This window comes from Thermobia domestica, chromosome 13 (assembly GCF_964235325.1).
Source record: "Thermobia domestica chromosome 13, izTheDome1.hap1.1, whole genome shotgun sequence".
In the NCBI taxonomy this organism is placed as follows: Eukaryota; Metazoa; Arthropoda; class Insecta; order Zygentoma; family Lepismatidae; genus Thermobia; species Thermobia domestica.
The window spans coordinates 89,493,947-89,519,156 of NC_137466.1; the positions used below are offsets into that span (position 1 = coordinate 89,493,947).

The 25,210-nt window shown below is 34.4% G+C and overlaps 1 protein-coding gene across 1 annotated transcript in view; it reads right to left on the minus strand.

Moving 5' to 3' along the window:
* Positions 1-25,210, minus strand: part of pav (kinesin family member pavarotti) — a gene marked incomplete in the record, with an annotated part of 41,967 nt that overhangs the window by 6,168 nt on the left and 10,589 nt on the right. The window contains 2 exon segments of the mRNA XM_081736044.1: positions 8,286-8,450; positions 13,937-14,491. Coding sequence (XP_081592170.1) covers positions 8,286-8,450; positions 13,937-14,491 — 720 coding nt within the window.

Below are 25,210 nucleotides of genomic sequence, written 5' to 3' on the forward strand. Positions count from 1 at the left end.
GAACAATGTTTAGTGAAGCGTACGGCCGAATGTCTTGGTGTTAGTGAGCGAACTGTGAAACGCGTTACAAAAGAGCATCGCGAAAGTGGGGAGGTTTCTTCTCCAAGGAAAAGTTCCGGTAGGCCAGAAAAATATATATTGGAAAAGTTTATGCAAGGGGTAATTAGTGCATAACTTTTATGCGGTTCGAGAATTCCCTACGGTAAGGCGAGTTTTGGAAAAACTGAAAACCGATGTAAATGATTTTTCGGATATGAGCGAGACATCTCTTTGGCGCCATATGAAGAAAATCGGATTTAAATACAGAAAATTTAACAAAAAAAAAAAAAAAAAAAAAAGTTTTAATGGAGAATTCCAGGGTAGCAGGGCAGAGGGATTCCTTCTTGCAAGAAATTAAGTTTTTACGTAATAATGGATGGACAATATATTACACGGACGAGTCATGGTGTGGAGCAAACCATTCGAAAAAGTATGGGTGGCAAGAGCAGATAATGCCGGATACTTCAACTGAAGCATTCGATTATCATAGGGGGACAATGCAACTAGTTAATGGGTGGAAAGGTGGAATTCGGAGCTGGGAAAAGAGTGATTATGTGTCACATTGGAAACGAAGATGGGTTTCTGGAAGATGCAAAGCTATGCTTTATTGGACAGAAAGGGGGTTCAGATTATCATTCAGAAATGAATGCCGAACATTATGAGAAATGGTTTAGAAAAACTGTTAACACCCTTCCGCCAAAATCAGCCATTGTCATTGATCAAGCTCCATATCACACCATGATAAATCCAGAAACGAGAAACCCATCCTTGAGCTGGAAAAAGGCCGATATCATTGAATGGCTTCAAAATAATGATATTCGCGTTCCACCAAATGCTTCATCATTTGATGACCTTACAAAGGCTGGTTTACTTGAATATGCTATTACCGTACTTTAAACGGAGGGAACTACTTCTGGATAGTATATTACGTACTATACCTGACAAGGAAATCAAACTCTTGTGGTTGTCCGTTGCACATTGTGAATTTAACGCAACTGAACTTATTTGGGCATTCGTCAAAAATAAAGTTGCGGCAGAAAATAAAACTTTCAAAGTAGCTGATGTCTTGCAATTGTGCACCGATTCTCTGCAGAGTGTTTCTTCTGCAGTGGAACACGTTTGTAAGCTGGAAAAACTGTATACTGATAGAGCTCACTATCTTGAGGTACAAATGGAGCCATTGTTAATAAGTGTCCAAGACGATAGCAGCAGTAGAAGCAGTTATGAGTCAACAAGTGACGAAAGCGAATGAGGTAAGTAGATAAATATATTTTGGATGTGTTATTTCAACGTTTTATTTCGATGTTAATTGAGATATGTACATCCATTGTTATTATTTTTAAGATACATTCTTATGAATGTAGCCTCCGCACTGCAATTTTGCTTAACGCGACAACACAACACGAGATGATCTATACAGCGTTGCCGCACTTCCAGTTACTGTATGCTGTTTCTTCATATAAGCGCAGGGAATTTAAAGGTTGGGCTGCAACATGGCTCTCCGCTTAACGCACAGAATATGTTCGTATACACATTTTATTTTAAAAAATAAATACTCTACCAATTAAACCCTTTTTCATTAAAAGCTTCAAATATTTGGAACACTGGGGTACCAAATTTTCGAACTGTTTTTGTACGTTTCTCTACCTACCTCGGTAAAGATCAGAGCTTCATATTTATTTTAATTACACAAAAAATATCAAGTGATGAAAACTGAACTTTTCACAACTTACAGCCAATGGATGCATCTACATATTGTACACAGGGAATTATTTCACGTTATCTCATTTCCGAGATATAGTCTTATAAACATTGGTTTACCAAAAAAGTATTATAAAATACGCACTTTTTATTAATTTCTATTTTCTCGCTACACAATACAAAGAAAATTTTTATGTTTTAAGTGTTGAAAAGATAACATTCCAACAATTCCAACGAGGTACGACAATGCAATATGTTTTGAGTGAACGTCAGGGCAGTACCGCGAAGTCAGGGGCCTATCTTTATGAAATGGATAGTAAGTAAAAATTTCCGATTTCGGACATAAAGATTCCGATTTATTGGACACATGTACGATTTTCTTCTCCGGGACTATAAGATTTTCATCGCTTCTTTGGTTGTTTACACCAAAATTGGAGATTATATAAATTTACTGATCAAATCTTTATATACTCCATACACAAGTTTCCACTCACACTAAATAATTGAATTCACTGCTTTTTTTTTACGGCTCGAAATTTCAGTTTCACGGGCGGGAAGTTCATAAAAATAACTTTCACTGATCGCATTAACAATAAAAACAGCCTGGTACGGGACCCCAAGTGCTGTACGACGGTCAGTACGTTGCAGTGGGATAATCAAATTTGCCCTGGTTCAATTTTAGAACGTCAACTGTACATACACTAGTAATGCTATACATTGTTGAAGAGAGCGATCCTTCCTCTTACTAATTTCAGCCTCAAACTGAGAGTAATCTCTAATCGCCGGCGAAACGCATATAATGTTCTATGAAAATCTAAATGTGTATGATAAATATTCACGAAATATATAAAATTGAGGAGAACGCGCTCCCTTATTATTGGCCCATTTCAACTGCAAACAATTGAGAAATTCGAAATTCTAAAAAAAAAAAAAGTATTTGACTAAATTGTATTTTTTACGAAAGTTATTATAGAACTTTTATTTAAATTTTCAGGAGAGGGGAGTGAAATCACGATATTTAATTGATTTCAACCGTAAGAATGGGGATCATGTGAAAACGTAAATGAACATATACATCATATGTTACAATCGAATAATATTTCCGAACGTTATCATAGAACATTCTCTCTCGTTCTCGATTGATTTTAAATGCAATCAGTGGGAATGATTGTTAAGGTTCAAAAAGTATACATCATACTCCATGAAAATATTTTTACGAAAGATATTAAAAATATCTCTGGGGTAATCCATACCATATTAGGGGGTTCGCTCATTGTTGACTGATTTTAATCCAAGCACTGGGGATTACAACCAAATGAGTTGTTATAACCCTTCCTTTACTGATTTTTAGCTCCATCCAGAGTGAATGGTTGAGCGGCCTTAAAGAAACTGTACGACATATAATATCAAAAACAAACATTTTTAATTTAAAAAAAAAAAATACTAGGAACATTTTTTTAAAAATTAGATGAGGGGGTGAATTCTCGGAAGATTTCAACCCTAAGCTGTGGGATATTCCCAATTCCGTACAGAAAATCTGCATTGTCATAATTTATATATATATATATATATATATATATATATATATATATATATATATATATATATATATATATATATATATATATATATATATTAGATAAGTGGCTTGCATGTACATTTGTAAATTTGCAACATGTGACGTTTTTTGCTTGGATTTTAACTCCAAACAATAGCGTTATTTCTGCAAGTGGAAAGAAGAAATATACTGTACCAAGATTCATCAAAACCGGATGTTTTACGAGTTATCATGAAAAAGACGGACCCCACATACAAATGAGTGAAGCAGAATAGCAGAAGTTTCGTTAACGCTCGCTTCAAAAAGACGGGATCTAGATTTTCAAGGTTTGATAACGAAATTCACGCTCATTCCAAGTTTTTTCGCGTTATACGAAATCCACGGCTTATTCATGATTTTACGTTTGGGTGGGTACCCTGATACACTTAACACATTCCGGATGAGCGGCGAGCTCAGACCTACGCCCAGTAAGACGGACAACGGGCACAGTCTTCCCTTTGCTTTCAATTTTTATACAGGGTTCCTACAGGTTCTGATAAAACAATACCCCAGACTTCATGACAATTCCATAACATGAAATTCCTCTAAACTACAGCCGACCCTTCTTCACCAATTTGACAATTTCTCTTCAGCATGCGTTTTTTGCACTGATTTTACTTTTATTTTCGTATATTTTCATACATTTGATTATTTTTTCGTTTTTTTTCTTTTCTTTCAAAAAATGACAATTTTCTACAAATAAGATTACTTACCTCTAAATAAAATACATACAAATATGACAAAAACTTTCAAACAGAAAAAAAAAACAGTTTATTTGAATTAAAACTATTCATCTACTGTATTATAATAAAAAACAAGATTAACGCAAAATTGTGACCAAATACTCACTGACTTTCGCGCCAGGGTTATCGAAATTTCCGACCTGAGTAACATATTTGACATTAACGAATAATAAATTTGTCATGATATAACATCTTCAAATATACTCCTTACTAAGTTTCAATATTAAATGTTTTAACACAATAAAATACAAATATATCAACTTGAGAAAAGAAAGTTTTGATGATGATTCTAAACAATCAGCACATTACTCGGTACCAACATTACTACCTATAAGAAACAAAACGTAAGTAAGCATTGCTAACCGACAGCAGCAAATCCTTACCGATTTCAAATTTGTCCAAACCTCCTGCGTCTACTATGAAATCTTATGCTAATCGTTGTGCAATAATTGAAAGATGAAATGAAATCTTTAAGTGTTACGTCCCACGATTATGCCGGTTAGGGTAGAGGAGACGGTGACGATGAAAGGTGAGTGAAATGGTGGAATGAAGAAAGTGGGAGGAAACGGGAGAACCCCGAGAAAACCCACGTGCACGGTGTTTGTCCACCACAAAGTCCACACGGCGCGAGCTGGGATCCCAAGCACCGGAGGTGAACGCTCTACCACTGAGCCACCGCGCCCCCCGTTGTGCAATAATTGAATCTTTACGGAGGTTTTCCACTAAAATATCTCCGTTGACTAAGAAGCCCCTTACAACAATGAAAGCATTCCCGTGCGAGATGGTCAAGAGTATGGTAACTTATTTTCAAGTCCCGGAACTCTTCATTTTTCTGTAAGCCCATTCGGAAGATATCCATCTAGTTTCCTTTTCGGAATAAGTTTTCATATCAACTTTTGCCCTTTCCTCACTAAGGGGTTTCCTGAACTGCATATCTTCATTCCGTGTCTCAGAAGCAGCAACTGATTGTAAGAAAGCTATTTTCGGTTTCAACAGTTTGTCTTAAAGAGCTACGAAGAGTTTCCTGAAACTGGGTGAATTCTGTCCTTTATGACAAAATGAAATAACTTAACATTTTCAATAGTATCTAAAGCTCTTCTGGCTACTTGAACGTTCTCGAGCCATCTTACACTACAAAACTTCAGTGAGAATAGTGAATAATTAGTGACAGCCATAAATATACCACGACGACTAGGTGAGTCTCTAAACAGATAATACAGATTCCTGAAAATGGCGAGTAGCTTCCAAGAGGTGCTGCTTATTGAATGCTCCGTTAACAACGTGAAGGCTACAACTGCCGATATCAATCATTGTCTGTCCCCATCTGAAGACGGCTTTTTCCTGAGGATGTCAAGAACTTTGAGATTAATATTACACCACTCATTGACAACTGGATTATTTTCTTTTCATCTAAGCCTTCGATAGAATTTCGTAAACTACTTAAAAGATATTAAGCACTCGCTTTATGAAGAAACTGGAATAAATAGAAGCGAGACACTACCTAATCTTTCGAGCTATCTCAAAATCTTACCACCAAGTCTATCTATTGTTTCTGTGAGACTTTATTCATAGTTTCATCAAGCCCGACAACAATAAGATCACTCACATTTATCAATTGCATTAACTGACTTTTAAATAATTTAGGAGGCAAGCCCATAGACAATTGTATATCCTAGTTTCATACTACTTATCTCCAATCTTTGAACATTCTTTTAAATAAATTAGTATTGCTGTCTGCATTTCGTAAAGACGTAACACATAACAATTTGAATACACTAAAGTGTTTCACTCTCATTACTTCATCTTTTTAAGTGCAGAGGGGTCAGGCATTTCAGAAGACATAGATGTCCGTTCTGGCACAGCAGCTGCTGAAGGTAACATGGCAACGGACAAGTAGGGTCCAAATTTGCTGGATACTGGCTCATGGAAAGATTGGCTTTTCTGTGTAACGGATCACAGTTTCTGATAAAAACATAAAAATAGGAAGGGATTTTCTGACATGTGCTTCTTTTGTTTTATGTTTATTCCTTTTAGCATGACTTGACAGAGCTGATCTTCCCTTTGATGCGCAGTATATGTTTATTTTGTTGCACAAGATACAAATTGTATTGCCAGTCGCAGGTCCATTTTTTACCCATGGAATATCAGTCTACGAAGCATCTTTATTTATTTATTTATTTATATTTATTTATTTATTTTATTTTATTTTATTTTATTTTTTTTTTTTACATTTTTGGGAATCATGGCCTCAATTTTTTTTAAAGTATGATTTTTAAAGAAAGCATATTTTAAAAACATGTTATTTCAGTTTTTATTTTAACCAATATTCTGTCATTAAAGGATAGTCTAAAACACAGGATACGAGATGGAGAATTCTTTTTGTTCAGACTGTACTTGGGGACAACCTAGAGACGGTAAAAGCGACCAAAGTGTGAGGTTTATATCTCACCTCACGTAAACACAGCATTACTTTTAAATGAATGTGTTACCTAACGTCTCCGCTACCTATTATCTTACAGTGCAAAGGTCTTCTAATCGTAAAATCTATTGTAAGAAAACAAAATAATTTTTGTATAAACCATTGACATTTTTTTATTATTATTATTTTCTTGTATAATCAGAAAATTCCCGCTTTTCCTAGACCATTTCGAATTCCAGGACGGTAGACACCCTGAATTTACATCAATAAGCCCTTTTCTTCATCCCATTCAGTTCGGTATCAATGGCTAGCTCCTTTCCATCACTTTTCCGTTTCAGGTGAATCCTCTGTTGCTCCAAATCTCAGTTGTGTACCCAACATTCTCTTCTCAGCATTCTTTTAGTTCTGCTCACTTTCTCTCCCTTCTGCGGGTGCAAGTACCCTACTCCAGTTCTATTGTCCCTGGAGCTTTTCACGTAAAACAGTATCTTCTAGTGACTTGTATGTGTTCAATGTCTCTTGCCTCTTTTATTTAATTGGTTATAAATGTGCCTTTCTGCTATAATAATCTTTTCATGCATATTTTCCATTAAGAGTGACTTATTGATGAAAAACTCTCCTTACCGTTGCGTTTCTATGCGAGAAGTACAGCTCAATTTTTACTATATTCCACAAATGCTGGTATTCTTCAGTGCCAGCAAAATAGTTGCTGCAAGCAGCGTAAAGTCCTAATTCGTTATCACTCTGGAGCAGCAAATCCAATGTAGATATTTTTGATCAAAATAAGATATTCTGCTATCACATCAACACTTAATAGCCTTTATCTGTACTTGGGCATTTCTGGTATCATATATCGAATCATAAGATCACAAAAATTTTCCTACAATACCAAAGACGAATGGGACCCATTGGTCTTGAAATCTGAAATTATGCAGGAAAGGCCGGTATTCAATAGTTAGTATCTTGCAGAAAGCCAGTTTGCACTTTATAAATGGATAGTTTGCTTCCTTCTTCAGGATTTCTACACGTCACATGTTTGGCAGCTTTGCTTGTTGTAAAAAATTTAATTACACTGTTCCATTTCCAATAACGTCTGAAAACAAGTGGCATTATACAACCAGCGGACCATACAACTTCACAGGAAATTTTGTATATCCTGTGATCTCAGTAAGCTTTCCTCAACGAGTTGGAGTCATTGAATAAGTAGTGTAAATGACGCAATAGGTCACACATATTTCAATCCATCGATTCATCGCAGCATCAATGATTCAAAATGGCTTGACATTGAAGATACTTGTTATTTTTTAAGTGTTCTCCATTAACAAAACAAAAACATTCAAAAAAATCAAATTTTCCCCTAACTTTTAATTGGTTTTCCTGACATTCCCTAACAATCTTTAATTTCATTGACTTTCTAGTTCGTAGGAATCCTGTTACTGCAAGCTTTGTAGTTTTTCAGACATGTCTTTAAAATAAAACAAGTTACGTGAGTCATTCCTACGAATTAAAAAAAATAAAAACTTTGCTTCCTGTAAAACAGATCGTCCGCAAAGAATTAATATATAACTTAATTACCTTTTAAAATGTCCTCGTCGTCTGGTCTGAAATTTCTTTTCGAGTCAACCCGTTATAGGCAACAGAAGATCTGCCGAAACTTTAATGAGACCTAACCACAAGAACAATTGAAAAGGTTAATCAAAATATACTGAACTCTGCCTCTACGTAACCTAATACCATACCATTCCATGCCATATCATAGTAGTTTATAAAGTTTAATATTAATTACCTGAATTGAACTGGTTCCTGTGACAGATCTTCCAACAGATCATACGGATAATTGTTATATATTTCAATAAATGTAACAAATACGGCATAGGCATTGTCTTCGTTAATGCAATCAATCTTTGTGTCGTCCGGAACTCGATCCGATATATCACTATTCATTTCTTTTCTGGAAAAAAGATTAAATCATGAGAGTATTTCCTTCTTTATATTGTATATTTACATTGTTCGAATGCATGAACATGAAAAAGAACCAGTCACCGGATATTAATATATATTAATATATATATATAAGTTTTTAATGAACTCATAAAATTTGGATAGTTTTCTGGCTGAAAATAAGCTCCAGACTGAGTGTGAAGTTGGTAGAAAGTCGGCAAAACAAAATTCATAGTGGCGAAGCGTAGGAATCAAACACACCCCAATATGTGTTAATATGTAGCATTGAAAGTAACATCATTTTCCTCAGAGATTTGGAAATTCCTAGCGTAGACCACTTCACGTCGCCTGAGTTATCGTGGATTTCATTCGTTACAGTGATATTCTTAATCTTCGATTTTCGTTACGCATAACGTACAGAAAAGTATGGAAGTATGTATTATATATATATTTCCATTACAAGAAACTAAGGTAATTTTAAAAGAATTAGGAAGGATAGTTCCCAATCTACAATTCTAAGTGGAAAGCTACATCATCTGTGTAGCGGTGGTAGTACATAAATGGTATTAACGTGACAGTCTTTGATTATGCATTTTCAAACATCAGTAATTACTTAGTTTTGTATTCGTATGATTAATACAATATTCTGCTTTTCAAAACTTATATTAACTCAATAATTGACGACTGGTCATTTTCATGTGTCCATAAACATAAAATCTATCTCTAATTGGTTAATAAAATTAAAAACACGATTGGTTTCACTCAACTGCCAAATTTAAATGAATCAAATGATTTCATTGAACTAATAAAATATACAGAAGCAACTAAACAAAACAAATCAGACACTTGAAACGACAAAAGAATGTACGTGCACATCGATATTTCTAGCTTACTGTATACATTTGTTACTTCAATATTACCTGGAAGTTGGCTTCTCGTCAAACCATCTGTGTGTTAAGTCAATGTTACAAACTCTACTGTAGATCTTCATACATTTTATATTGAAGTTGCAGAACAATCAGCTGAACACTAATGATATATCACACCAGCTGATTTCTGTTTAGCATATAGCATCTACAGAAATATATGAAACCGTATCCTTTTCTATTTTTCTCATTCTAAATCTGGTTATTTTATTTATTTGTTTGCTTATAGATTCCCGAAAAGATACTGTGCTAGTAAACAACGCGGTAGAAGGGCGAAACAACACGTTTCGCTTCAATTAAGCACAAAGTCGAGAATTAAAAAGTGTTGAAATCTTAACTTACATACTGCTAATTTGATAAGGATTTCAAAAATGTGGAATAAAATTAACTAAATGGATTCCTAATACACAAAACATCTGTCCAAAAAGGTAACAATCGATTTTATATAACGAACAGTCGATTTGGGAACGTTCACTTACCAAAGTCGCTATATATATATATATATATATATATATATATATATATATATATATATATATATATATATATATATATATATATGCAAGTCCCGGTCAGCGATTGAAATATCGCTTGAAAGGGCACATAATTCCCAATTAAGAGAGGAGTATTTAGTGTTTGTATTACATATAGGGCATAATTACATAGTGTGTCAGAAGTCCTCAGAACATTCCTTCTTCGCCAATGAGATAATTTCAAGCTCACCATTGTACATCGGAATAAGAGCATCGTATCTGAAGGTACATCTAGTTCATGGCTGCCATCTTGTAAGCCGTCATGTTGCATCGAGATTACTATTCGTAAATAGAAATGGGGTTGTGTGGAGTATCAAATAGAAATTTCCTTGAATTCATTTACGTAACCATATTTTACGTATCTGTTATCATTTGAGAGTTACGAGCACAGATATTCAACTGATCTTTGTCTTCTTAAACGTAAGTAACAATAACACCGACGAGCAACGAAAGGAGAGAATTTAATGTTTGGGAAATGGTGCTTTGTGCCGCAGTTAATGACTTAGCAATCGCATTAGGTTGCACACGTATTCTAAATAGCCAAATTAATTAGAACGGGAAATTATGTCTTCAATGTGGGAGATCAGAGTTCAATTCCTAACGAGAGGTGATGTGGTTCAAATCCCACGTTAAGCTGCAGGTTCAAGTCTCAAATATCCCCAGTACTGAAAAGGCCGCTAAATCGCAATCCAGCCAACAGGAAGTTAGGAAAAGGTAGGATCTCGTCGAGTTAGGCCAGAAATTCTACTGATGACGTAAAATCGAAGATCTCGGCAACACAAAATAAGTAGCTAGACATCAAAGCTAGATTCTACGTGCATAGAACCGTTCAAAATCCAACTGCAGTAGAAACTTTCCAAGGATGATACTGATAAACGTATGGAGTTCTAGACGTGAGCTTTGAATCCATATAGGGCATTCTACTCAGTAATAGCTTCCTCCTTTTTTAAGTAAGGAGAATATTATCAACAACTCAGTTGGATCAAACCTCTGCAAATATGAATTTTTCACGACAGATTGAATACTCCTGTAATTGCGCACGTACGTACATCAGCGTTTGTCCCGTAACTTTTTTGTGCAATGACTTTTGGACAATAGCGCAAGTTCTTTGAGTGTCAGTGTTCATACTCAGATATGTAAAATCTGATTATATACATGAATTTAGGGGGATATTGTAGTGTTATATTATACCTCATATGACTCATATGAAAAATCGATAAAATTTTATGAAGGCATTCATTAATCGAATCACAGAGACTCCTAACCCGATGTAGCTTAAATGGTTATCTCGGAAGGTCCGGCATCTCCTTCGTTTCGGAGAAAACCAATGTCCTAGACTTTTGATTCTCCTTACAGACTATGTTCTCTGTAGATTGATAACAGTAAGTACCCAATGATATTTTAAATCCCAAAATAGGAAATGATGTGCTCTTTGAAATGATAACATCATTGTCATGTATGTCTACACGTTTCGAAAATCTACTTATCACTTTGGACAGATATCATGGATTACAAATCTATTCTTACCGCCACTTTTTGAAATCCTCCACCAATAACAAACCAATCAGATTTAATGAGAAAGTAAATGAAAAAAAAAAATTACATTTCTCTATAGTTGCTTTATACTAGCTGTGAATACGAATGAAAATGTGTATATTAAATTGGATACCATAGGACATGTGAAATTAGTTTAAAGGTCACTTAAACTGATTGACAGCCGAATAGAAATTACGACAGTCTGGTGACTTATTTAACTTAACACATTATATTGATTAATCTTGCACAATGTTCCTTATTATTTGATAAGTATTATTCTATTCGAAAAAAAACATACGAGGTGTGTACAAAACGTATCAAACCTTTGGTTGTCGAAAATACATTTACTGATTTGAAAATTCGAAACACTAATCCCTTTCAAAGTAGTCTCATTTGTAATGCACACACTTCTCCCAACGCTCACGCCATTGTTGAAAACACTTCTGGAACGCAATTTTTAGAATGGTGAGCAACCGTGGCGTCGCATTCCGCATGTCTTCTCTTGGCTCAAATCGGGTCCCTTTTAGTGGCATTTTCAGCTTGGAAAATGACAAAAAGTCACACGAGCCATGTCGGGTAGTAGGGAGCCTGACGACATACAGCAGCGTTTCCCAACCTTTTTCAACTTGCGGCACACTACGGGTGTTACTTGGATTCTCGCGGCACACTTATAGATATTATTATTTGTAAATATAAAACACAGTGGTATTTTTTTCTCTGATTACTGATTTCCTTCTCACAGAGAAGAAAGCTCTATCACTGTTTTTTTTTTGGTGTGTGTGTGTGTGTGTGTGTGTGTGTGTGTGTGTGTGTGTGTGTGTGTGTGTGTGTGTGTGTGTGTGTGTGTGTGTGTGTGTGTGTGTGTGTGTGTGTGTGTGTGTGTGTGTGTGTGTGTGTGTGTGTGTGTGTGTGTGTGTGTGTGTGTGTGTGTGTGTGTGTGTGTGTGTGTGTGTGTGTGTGTGTGTGTGTGTGTGTGTGTGTGTGTGTGTGTGTGTGTGGTAAATCATTATGCTTATTTTTCATCGTAATTTAAAAACAGAAAACAGTTGCAATGAAATATTGGACTCAGGTTTTTAAAAAGAAGCTTTATTTTTAAAAACTGTATCCAACCTTTTACTAAGAAGGAAGATCACTAATTAACGATCGAACAAACAAATCTCTTCTACTTTTAAAACACAAATGTAGGTAATTTTTCGAAAGGATTGGATGATATTTTAAATTTTCAAGTTACGAAATAGTTTGCAACAGTAAAGAAGCAATAATGGTCATAACAATGATAACAAATACTTTTTACAACATTAGAAATGTACAGAACAGTTACCCCGGTATGAAATTTAAAATTGTAGATTGATAGTAGAGGTTCATAGTAATGTGAAATACAAATATACATTTTCCCCTACGTTTTGCAATTTGATTGCTATAAAATTAATAATTTTGTTTCCATTCCTCGCGGCACACTAGCGGCCCATTCACGGCACACCAGTGTGCCGCGGCACACCGGTTGGGAAACGCTGACATAGAGGAATGTTGTGTTTGGCAATGAAAGTCTGAATCAAATTTCGCGGACACTCTCCTCATGCCCAAATTCTCGTTCAAATTTGAACGTACCGATCCAATTGAATGGTTTCCGTTCGGGTATCTCCAAGCTTTTGGCAAAATTTGATGTAATATCACTGATCAAGTTATGCTGTCGTTTTACAAAACAAAAAACTTAAATCCGACGACCGCCCACTACACGTCTTCACTCGTTGGGCGACTGCCAGCGACTGGCGATTTCTGCGGACGGAAAAAATTCACAAATCTAATCTACACATTATATTGATGTGTAGAAAGTCTTCCGCGCTTCATTGGTTTACGCGGAAAAAAATAAGGTTGGATACTTCTTTGAACAGGCCTCGTATTTACTTCCAAATCTTATACAATATATCGTCAACAAAAGATAAACCAAAATACCGACAAATATGAAAACAAAAAGAAACCAAAATACTTGATGAAAAGAAAATTTTTACAAGTTGAAATAAAGGCACAAAAGAAAACTAACAAATATAAGAGAAACCTTATCTAGAAATATATGGCAGCATTAAATATAATTTTTCTTGCAAACATTACTATCAAAACTGAGGAAGAGCAAGCTCCCGCGAGACAGTATGGATAACATACGCGCCTTTGGCATGGGAGACCCGGGGTTTGATTCCCGGAGGGGAGCTCATGTGGTTCGATTCAACGTTAACCTGTAAGTCGACATCTGATATAGCTTCGCTGCTGAAGAAGACGCTAAACTCAAATCTGAAACTGAGTACTAGAATACAGAAAAATGATTAAACGAATACGCAAATAAAGAACACGATAAATTTCCCTAATGGGACGACCTTTAATATTACATACCTTATACTCTGGCCAATGTCATACAAAATTACTTGAAATTATATGAAAATGAAGCTGCTGCCTAGACTAATTTCACTAGTAACTACAATAAGACTTGCTATAGTTAATAAACTTACTTCCTAGCTGATCTTCCTGATTTGCCAGAAAACTGAGAATAAAGACTATTTTGTCTGTCCAGCATTGCATCTGCTTCACTTTGAACATCGAATCCGTTTAACTTATCAGGTTTGAATACATACTTCTTGGCCTGATAATCTGAAATACTATTAAACAGGACATCTAAACAACGAGGCATGATCCCACCATCCTGTGGGGTTCCGTTCATAGTATAAGTTTTTCCTGAACCAGTTACGCCATAAGTGAAGAGAAGACCATTAGATCCACGAAGTAAATTCCTTACAAGTGGCAATGCAACAACATCAAATACTGTCTTTTGTGATGCTAAATCATCAAATACTTGTTTAAAAGTGTACTGGAACTCTCTGTAAACAGATCGAGAATTCGCCTCAGAAGGCAACAACACAACATTTCTTTCATCGACAATTCTTAAACAGCTAGAATCATTATCATTTTCTAATGGTTTTAACCGACAGTACACTTCAACAGGATCCTTAACTGTTGCTGCACGTTTAGGTTTTGAAGGAGTTTTCTTTACATCATACTTGTATCTCCTGAAAAGAGAAAATATTAAAATTATAAATTCAATGTCAATACTTAACGAAACAACCACAATAAAATACAGAAACGTACAATATTTGCTAACGGACGGTATATGACACATATCTAGAATTAAATAACAGATATTCACCTTATATCCAAAAATGATTAATTCTTGCTTACATAATTTCGGTAGTCTCTGGAGTAGTCTTAAATAACTCTTCTCTCCTTACATATTCCTCCTCGAAGGTAACTTTTCTGAAGTATCTGAAGAACAGAGGACCATCCGAAAACACTATTTGTAATATCATTTGCAGATCCTAGCACTTCCTCACTTATAGGAATCCGTTTTTAAATACTGAATTTTTAACTTACGAATGTCACTGATGGAGTTAAGAACTATTTTGCACATGGTTGAAAACAGTGTTTATCATCCCAATAATGCCACGTAAGTCCTAACAGATCGGTGAGTTAAGTAGGAAAAGATGGATAATTATTTTGTAATTAGGACTTAACGCTGCTTCCTTCCTTACTACTTCTCCAATTCCCCGGCTACTGTGATCGCCAAGGGATATCATCTCCCATACGTAATGGTCTAACATAGCCATATATACCGAAACCCCAGAAATCTATTTCCTAGTCCTAATTAACGCTCGCTTTGATGGAAGAACATCCATTTGTAAAATAATTTTCTAAACTCGTATTAGTGATATTCACACCCTAAACTGTGATAGTCTGTAGACCAGAAGATATAATAATCACAAACAAGATTAAATAACTGGAGGAATGAAGAAGAAAATAGAAGAAACATTAAGAACCTACGAAAATCCACGTATTGTCTTATGAACTATCTTATGAAATGAAATCTTCAATTTAACGTCCCACGGCTTTAGGATAAAGAAGAATCCACTAAACCTTTGTGTACATGAATCTGACTATGGTCTCTCTGCTAAGTGGAATTTCTTTGAGTCTGCTCACGGCGAAGGTCAGTGCGACAGCGTAGATGATACAACCAAACGAGAAGCGTTAAGGGATAGTCTTCAAAGAGCATACACAAACCAGACAATGACCGATCAAGATTTGTATTACTTTTCTGAAAAAATACAACAGGAATCAACTACACATTTGTGTCCACGGAAGCTATACAAGCTAATGCTCCTATCCATGAGAGAAGGTTTACCAAATCCAAACTCGTACTTCACATTAGCTCAAAACACGGATTTGTACCGCTTAGCACAAGTACACTGCGATGTTACAGAACATCAAATTTGAGGCTCGGTTCAGACGAGCAGAAAAGTCTGCTGCGGGCACGCAACGAACTCGCGGGGAGGGGGGAAATTCAGTCCAACATAGAAAACAGTTTATTTTATTTTCAGCTACAGTTGTCCTCCATGTTTATTGATTTACGCAATGATGAAGAGAAGTTCTTTAAATTATTTTCGCATGAGCAGCACTTCGTTTGATGAACTCTTAACGATAAAATTAAAGCAGAAGATACTATCATAAGACTTCCGATATCACCAATTCAAATGTTAGCTGTTATATTAAATGTAAGCTAATTATGTTAACTAACTCTTATTTGTATGAATGCAGAAAATAAGGTATTCGGAGACCTATTCATAGATATTTTCAGTTGTTATTAGCGTCCACTAGCGTAGTTTAACTATCGCGTGACTAATTTCAATTTTTGGTATATGTTGACAATTTTAAATTAAAAATTGGAGACTTATTTGAGTGTTTCCAAATATTCCACTCCTAAGAGGGTAAGGGAGGCATTTCAGTAACAGTAAAATTTTCTTTTATTTATTCACAAAGATCCGAATGTGAGAATTCACTTCGGTTAGAGATGTAAAATTCGCAATGTAAACTCCTAAATAAAAATAATGGAGCACAGGATCCAGAGTTTTTGACTTTTTTCTTTTGAAAGGATAAGGGGGGTTTCTATAGTAGTGGGTTCACGGTGGCTCAGTGGTAGTGCGTTCACCTCTGGTGCACGTCGTCTTTGGTTCGATCCCAGCTCGCGTTAAGTGGGCTTTGTGGTCGACAAACACCGTGTGCTTGGGTTTTCTTGGGTTCTCCCGTTTCCTCCCACTTTCTTCATTCCACCATTTCATTCATTTTCATCGTCACCGTTTCCTTTAGCCTACCCGGCATAATAGTGGGACGTAAAACTCAAAGATTTCATTTCATTTCTAAAGTAGTGAAATTTCCCTTTATATATTGAGAAAGTGTTCAATGTGAGGATTCGCTTAAATTGGAGATGTGAAATTCCGAATGTAAACTATTAAATAAAAACACTGAATTTAGTGTTATCGAATAGTCCACTTCTAAGGTTGGAAAAGGGGAATATATATATATATATATATATATATATATATATATATATATATATATATATATATATATATATATTATAACTGTAACATTTCTCTTTATTTATTCACACAGTGCTGTATGTGAGAGTCTCTTAAGTTAAAGATGTGAATTCCAAATATGAACTCTTACATAAAACAATGGAACATGTTTCAAGGCTTTCGTATATTTCACTGCTAAAAGAGGAAGGGCAGTCATTTATATAATATCGAAATTTCCACTTACAACAGTCTAAGTGGATAGGAGAGTTCAAAATTGATGCCAAAAATAGAGTATCTAATGGGATTTTGTAATTACACTTTTATTGAAATACGATCATCAAGGGGAGAAGGTGGTTCAAATATTTTACGAATACGAATAGCTATAAAAGGATTTGAGAAAATCCCCAATATGTGTAGCACGATACAAGGAGGCAATGCAGCAAACGAAAACAGAAAAATGGGCTGATTATTTTGTAAGCTACATAGGTAAAGTTTCATGGCAAAATTTTAAGTTGTTCTTTGTCAGGAAACATTCAGCTGCTCTCTCTAAAATAGCAACGATGTGCACAATATTATCAATTATACGAGAACCAATAATATTTTTCTTACGCATCCAGTATGCTTTTTTTTTTTTTTTTTTTTTAACCTCATGAGTACCCTGATGTTTAACTAATTTTCGTGTTAAATCTAATATTTTTTAAAATTTAATAGGTTAATAATGGATGACAAATTGTCAGCCGAATAACGAGTTGTTTTCTTTCTCTTCTGTTCTGCTATTATATTGATGGTTGTTTTAGACTTCAGCGTCCCTTTTCAGCACAGATGCTATATAATACGTGACCTCGACCTAAAGTATAATGCTGTGTTACAAATGGTCCATTCACTCCGGAGTGAGTGATCTCATCAAGGAACTACATTAACAATAGAGAATCGTTCTTCAAACCTATTTGTTGTCTATTGTTAATATCAGAATAAAATGTTCATAGCTTCGCTGCTGAAAAGGGATGCTAAACGAAAATCAAATGTAAATACTACATGAAATTATTATTAATACATTCGCTCAGCCGCGTAACTCTCAGCCGATGCCTTGAGCATTCAAAACAGGCGAAATATCATCATTGGGAATGTTTATTATTTTCGTTATCCTTTATTTCATAAGTAAAGGAAAAAGGGAGAAAAAAGGAAAGGAAAGATTAGGGACAACCACAGACAAGGGATCGATAAACAAAAACAAAACGAAGCAAAAAGAAAAACAAAACAATTAAGGCTTAACGATATCTTGACTAGTTACAAGGTGTTACTATGTCACTAGTAACACAACATGAATATTAGATTCTCACATGAAAAAGTAAGAACAATACATATCAATGCTGCTTTTTCTTTGTTTTTTCATTAAATTTTACACATAGGCCTACGGTCTCACCCATCTTGTTCCATGCCTCTGGTTTTTTATTTCTGTCTCGATATTTTTCACACTTTAAATACCATATCTAAGAATATTTTTAAATTTCGTTTATAAAGAGTTCTTCGATTTCCATTTCTGCAGGCGCGGGAAAGTCTGCTCGTGTGGCTTTTCTCATTGCCAGTAAAGGCAATGAGGTGTTGGTGAAAATAATATAAGCAAATTTCTGGATTATAGTGGAATACGAGTAGGGTTTTTTTTTTTTTTTTTTTTTTTTTTTTACAGCTTTCGAAAGTAAAAAGTTAAAAAAAAAATTTAAAAAGTACGATAATTGAAGTATGTAAATCAACTGAAGTCTTCACTAAATGTGCATCGGTACAGTGCGCCAGCAGACACGCTGTCTTTTTTTGTTTCTAACTTAATTGTGTGAAGAATGGTAGCGAATTTGAAGTGAATTGCGTGAATTGGAGAAATTTGGCTGTATAATTATATGAAGAAAGGTTGTGAATTGAAGTGATTTTTTTTTTTTTTTTTTTTTTTTTTTTTTTTTTTTGGAAGGCAGGTTTCCATTATCAGTGGTCAGTGTTATTACGGTATAATAATGTAATTTTGTGATCACGTGTGTTATACATAAGGAAAAGCAGCGATTATCAAGAATTGGAATTTAGTGGTCAAAAGCGTGTAAGTGGATATTTTTGTGCCCTTGTAATTATAAAACTTACATAAGCAAACACAAGAACCTGAGTGGCCTACTTCGGAACTAAATAGTGAAGCCTAAGAAACTTACAAATAGAGCAAGGATTCTTGAAAATTCTTTCACAAGAAAAGAACACAAACTAAGTGGTAAAGTACATATATAGATTTACATAAAAGGGTGTTAACTCAGATAGTACCGGTAGATATTGTAGCATGTGCATCGGGTGTGGTGAATACTTTCTGATATAGCTAATAATATATCTTAGAAACTTAGTACTTTAGTAGATAAATAGTGCGTTTTTTTTTTTTCTGAATAACAGAAATTGGGAAAAGAGTTATTATATTTTAAGTATAAATTAAATATAAATATGGATAAAAGTAAAAATACCTTTTGTTTTCAAAAATGTAAATACAATGGAAAGGACAGTGGAGAGAAAATGGTTGCTTGTGATCTGTGTGGTAATTGGTTTCACCTACTTTGTATAGGGATAACAGCTGAGGAAACCGAAAGTAGAGACATAAAAATGAAGAAAGTAAAACGAAAAATAGACGAAAATGAAATAGAAGGCTTTTGGAGCTGTGAAAACTGCAAACGGGAATGGATAGACTTAAAAAAGGGGAAATATAGTAAAGCAGAAGACGTACAAAACCTATTAACTGTAATACAGCAACTTCAAACAGAAATAGACGAACTGAAGAAAGTGATACAAAAAAAAGAGATGCACGTGCGGAGATGAAACCAGTCAAACAAATACAGGTATGAACTTAGAAGATAAGAATTCAGAGACGGTAGAGCAGCGTTTCCCAACCTTTTTCAAGTTGCGGCACACTACAGGTGTAACTTGAATTCTCGCGGCACACCCATATATATATATATATATATATAAAATTACTATTATTATCTGTAAATATAAAATACTGTGGTATTTTTAGGTGATTACTGATCTTACAGAGAAAAAAGCTCGATCACTGATTTTCCCCCGTGTTAAATCATTATGCTTATTTTTCATTCTAATTTTAAAATAGAAAACAATTGCAATGAAATATACGACTCGGGTTTTTAAAAATCTACTTTCTCTTTCGAAAACTGTATCTAACCTTTCACTAAAAGGAATCACTAAATAACGAACAAATGAACAAATCTCCTATACTTTTAAAACACAAATGTAGGTAATTTGTATGCATGTTTTCTTTGTTGAATTTATTGAATGATATGTTAAAATTTCAAGTTACGAAATAGTCTGCAACAATAAAGAAGCAATAATGGTCATGACAATGATAAATACGTTTTTCAACATTAAAAATGTACAGAAAAGTAACACAGTACGAAACTTAAAATTGAAGATTTATAATAGAGTAGAGGTTCATAGTAATGTGAAATACAAATATACATTTCCCTTATGTCTTGCAATTTGGTTTCTATAGAATTAATAATTTGTGTCGATTTCCTCGCGGCACACCAGCGGCCCATTCGCGGCACACCAGTGTGCCGCGGCACACCGGTTGGGAAACGCTGCGGTAGAGGATAAGAAACAAGACAAAACAGAAATGAAGAATCCAGCAATGGAGGTGCCCAAGCCAAGCAACAAGGAACAAAATTTCCAAGAAGCCACAGAAGGAAGAAGCTCCGAAGTATGTGAAAATGTAAGTGAAAGGAGACAACAGAGAGAGAGCATATCTGGAAAAGAAACAGGTAAAAGATTCAACACCAGACAGAATAATCTTGAAGAAATAACATACATTGAGACAATTGGGGAAAAAAGCGAAAAAGGAGAAAATGAAGTAAAAGAGCAGGGAAAAGAAGAAAAAACCAGGGAAGAAAAACAGCAAGTTACACAAAATCAGAAAGAACAGGCAATAAGTGAACAAGAAGAAAAATACTGGAAAATAGTAAAAAGAGGAAAAAGATCAAATGCAAATATAGAAAGTAAGCAACAAAATCGAAACATTAAAAATATCTTACAGGAAGATGATGTATTGGTAATAGGAGATTCAGTGTTGAAAGGTGCAGCGAAATTCTGCGAAAAATATGGAGTAAAGACCCAGGTTTTCCCAGGAATTAGGATAAATGAATTAGAGAAAATGGAGAAAAATAAAAAAGAATATAAAGATCCAAAAGTAATTGTAGTGCATGTAGGAACAAATAATATAGGGAAAAGAAACGGAAAGCACCTAATCCAAGAAATGTGGGAGTTCCTAGAAAAAGGTAAGGAACTATATCCTGAAAGTAAATGGGTCGTAAATGGATTAATATATAGAAATGATGTTTATGAAGATACTATAGAAAAGCTAAATGATGGCATAAATTGGGTCTGTAAACAGTTAGAAACGGTTTATGTAGATGCAAATAGAAGACTAACCAAATATGAAGCAGCAAATGATGGAATACACCTTAACTGGAGGGGAGGGTGTTTCTTAGGACAACAAATCTTGGAAGAATGTGAAAAAATCCTTGATATAAGAATTATGGAACGGAATTATTGACTGGAAGGGAAAGCAAGATGGAGTAAGGTTGCCAGAAATGAAAAAGTAAATAAAAATAATTCTGTAAATATAAAAATAGGTTGTTTAAATATTCAGGAAGGGGGAAATCAAACAGAAAAATGAAAGGAAATTATCGAAAATATGGAGGAACTAAATATAAACATAATGCTAATTACAGCAACAAACATGAGGGATGAAATTGCTCCACCTTTGGAAGATACTAAGTACATGTGGGAAGGAAGAAATAGAAAAACTGGAGAAATTAAAGGAGGAGGAGTTGGAGTTCTAATAAATAAAAATATAAGTATCATAGAAAACAAATTAAGATGCAAAACCAAAGATGTAAAGGATCACTTATGGATAAAGGTAAAGCTGGGGGAAAAGGAATTATATGTAGGTGTAATGTATTGGAGACCTGAAAAAAATCTAGAGTGGAACACGGAAATATATAATTGTGTAAATGAAGATTTAAATGAAATAAGAAAATAAAATGTAGATTACATAATAGGAGGAATTTAAATGCGCATTTGATAGAAACGGAAGGAGAAGTAAACAAAAATGGGCAACTTTTATACTCACTAGTAGAGGATTTTAATTTAGAAATAGTGAACATAAGACAAACACCAGTTAAGAAGACATACTTTAAAAGAGAGATGGCTACTACTATTGATTACTTTCTTGTTAGTGAAAAAAGCATGAAAATGGTTAAAGAATTTGATGTTGATGAAGAGGGAATTTACAGTGTAGGAAGTGATCATAGATTAATAAAAATGGAGCTATTTGATCAAGAGGGCAAAAGAAATTACCCCCCAAAAAAAATAAGAGATCAAAACAAACCTACTATTAGAAGACTGGAAAAAGAAGAAGATATAAAGAAATATAAAGAGAAATTAGAAAAAGAATACACAAATGAACTAAGCTATGAATCTTTAGTAACAAAAATTAAAAGTGCTGCAGCTGAAGTTACAAATGCGAAAGAAGGGAAGAAAGGTTATAGAGAAAGTAGAAAGTTCAATTGGACCAAAGAAACAGAAACAAAAATTAATATAAGAAAAGAAAAAAGCCGAACCCATAGACTAATACTAAAGAAATTCAAGAAAGGAGAAATCGGGAAAGAACAAGTAATTCAAGCATGGAACGAATATATAAACAGCAAGAAAGATGCACACATAGCTAAAATGAAAGAAATTAGAAATTTCAATGAAGAAATAGCAGAGGAAATTAAGTCAGGAGGGAGAGAAGCAGGGAAAAGATTCTGGAGATATGTTAGACAAAAGCAAAACGAAACAGAAAAAGAAATTATTCTTAGAAATGAAAAGCGACAAATAATGAAGGACAGGACGGAAATTGAGGCGTACTTAACAGATTGGGCGATGAAACAAAATTGTGAAGAACCGAAAAATGAAACAAATAAATTAGCAAAAATGAGTAATGAGAGTGCAGAAGAAGAAAGTCAGGACTTAACTAATGATATTGAAAATATGGAAATAGAGAAGGCTAGGAAAAAGCTAAGAAGAGGAAAAGCAACAGGAACAGATGAGGTGTCAAATGAGATGTTAATAAACTTAGGAAATAAATATTTGGAAAGTTTAAAGAATATTATGAATAATATACTTGAGTCAAGAACCATTCCTCCAAGTTGGAAGCAAACGAAGATTAAGTTAATATATAAAGGAAAAGGTAGAGATAAACATGATATAAAAAATTATAGACCAATAGCGATTACCAGCTGCGTATATAAGTTTTTTGCAATTATTCTAAGAGATAGATTAATGAACTGGCTAGAGAAAAACAAAATTTTAAGCGAGTTACAAAATGGATTCAGAACAGATAGAAGAACAACAGATAACATCTACATTATAACACAACTGATAGAAATATGCAGAGAAAGAAAAGAAGATTTCATAGTAGCATTTATAGATATTGAAAAGGCGTATGATACAGTCAAGAGAAAGATATTATGGGAAGTAATGGAAAACATAGGAATATCAAAGAAATTTATTATGCTTCTTAAGGAATTATATAAGAACAACAAATACAGATATGAAATGGGAAACGTAAAATCAAAATGGATAGAAAGTAATAAAGTTTTGAAACAAGGATGTCCTCTATCATCAGTTCTATTCCTGATATGCATATGAAGTGGAAGAAGCATTGATCAAAACAAACAGAGGGTCAGAATTAAGATTGCAAGGAAAAGAAAAAGTAAGAAAAATCCCTGGCACTCTATTTGCAGACGATGTGGCTCTGATGAGTAATAATATAGAAGATATTAAGGAAATGTTAGAAACAGTAGTTAGGAAAGGAGAAGAAATTGGTCTAAAAATAAATGAAGAAAAAAGCAAGTTCATGGTTTTTAGTGGAGACATAGAGGATAAAAATATACAAGCAGGAAACATAGAAATAAGCAGGACTGAAAAAATAGAATTTTTAGAAATCACACTTGAGGAAGGAGAACAATACTTAGTTGAACATGAAAAAAAACTGAAAAATAAAGTACAAAAATATACAGCAATTATAAAAAATAAAGCAATGTGGTCATACAATAGATATGAGGTGTCAAGAATACTATGGAAACAAGTAGCAGTACCGGCGCTAACAGATACAAATGAAGTAATAACTTTAACGGAAAAAACCAGGAGTATTTTACAACAAGCACAAAATCAAATAGGAAGGTTTGCCCTAGGAGCAAATAAATTAAGTGCAAATGTAATAATAACAGGAGAAATGGGATGGAGTGATTTTGAAAAAAGAGAAGGTGTGAGTAAAGTAAAATATCTTGGAAGATTAAAATTTATGGAAGAAACAAGATTAGTAAAAGTGGTGCATGAGGCCACTAAACATATGAGAAAAGGGGAGAACACGAAATGGTTTAGGAGAGTTAGGAAATTAGAAAGAAAGTATGATCAAACTACCCGCTGGCATAGAGAAGAAAATTATAAAAATTGGAAAAAAAATCACAGAAAAAACATTTAAAGAGAAAGCGCAGGAAAAGTGGTATGAAGAAGTTGTTAAGAAGAGCAGTTTAAAAGGAATATACACACATAAAAAGAGTTATGAGAAAATAAATTACATGAACAATGATTTAGGAAGCATTTTACTTTTCAAAGCCAGGTCAGGGAGCCTTGAAACAGGGGTAAGACTGAAAAAATTTAAAGAAGTAAATGAAAAATGTCAATTATGTTTTAAAGAAGATGAAACATTAGAACACATATTGTTAAAATGTGAAGAAACCCAAAAAATCAGGGAAAAATGGAAATGGATCGATGAAATGAAAGAGGAAGGAAATTTGGTTAAATTAGCTTGGAGGCTAGGCTTTAATGTAAATGGAAGGGAACTAAGTGAGAAAGAAATGGAAAAAACCAAAGAACTTCTTGAATTTTGGTGGAAAAAGAAAATGGAAAACGTTAAATGAAAAAAAAAAAAACAGTATTTACTTTTTTTTTCCAGGATCCAAACTTCCGAAGAGAAGGAAGGAAAATACCTTGAACCTGAACCTGAACCTGAATAGTTGGCCGACCCGCTACACCTTGCGCGGACTCGCTGCTAGCCAGCAGTCCCGCAACTCAAATTTTGCTCGCTGCGGGTCCGCAGCAGAGTCTGCTCGTGTGGCACGAATGGTAAGAACCAATGTATTTCCGGCTCGCGCGGGTCCGTAGCAGAATTTCCTGCTGCGGGCCCGCAACAGACATTTCTGCTCGTTTGAACCGAGACTAAGTGAATATGAAGATGTACAGATAACTTCAATGCCCACGAAATTCCACCTTTCTGATTTGCTCATCCAAGACTCCGTTGCG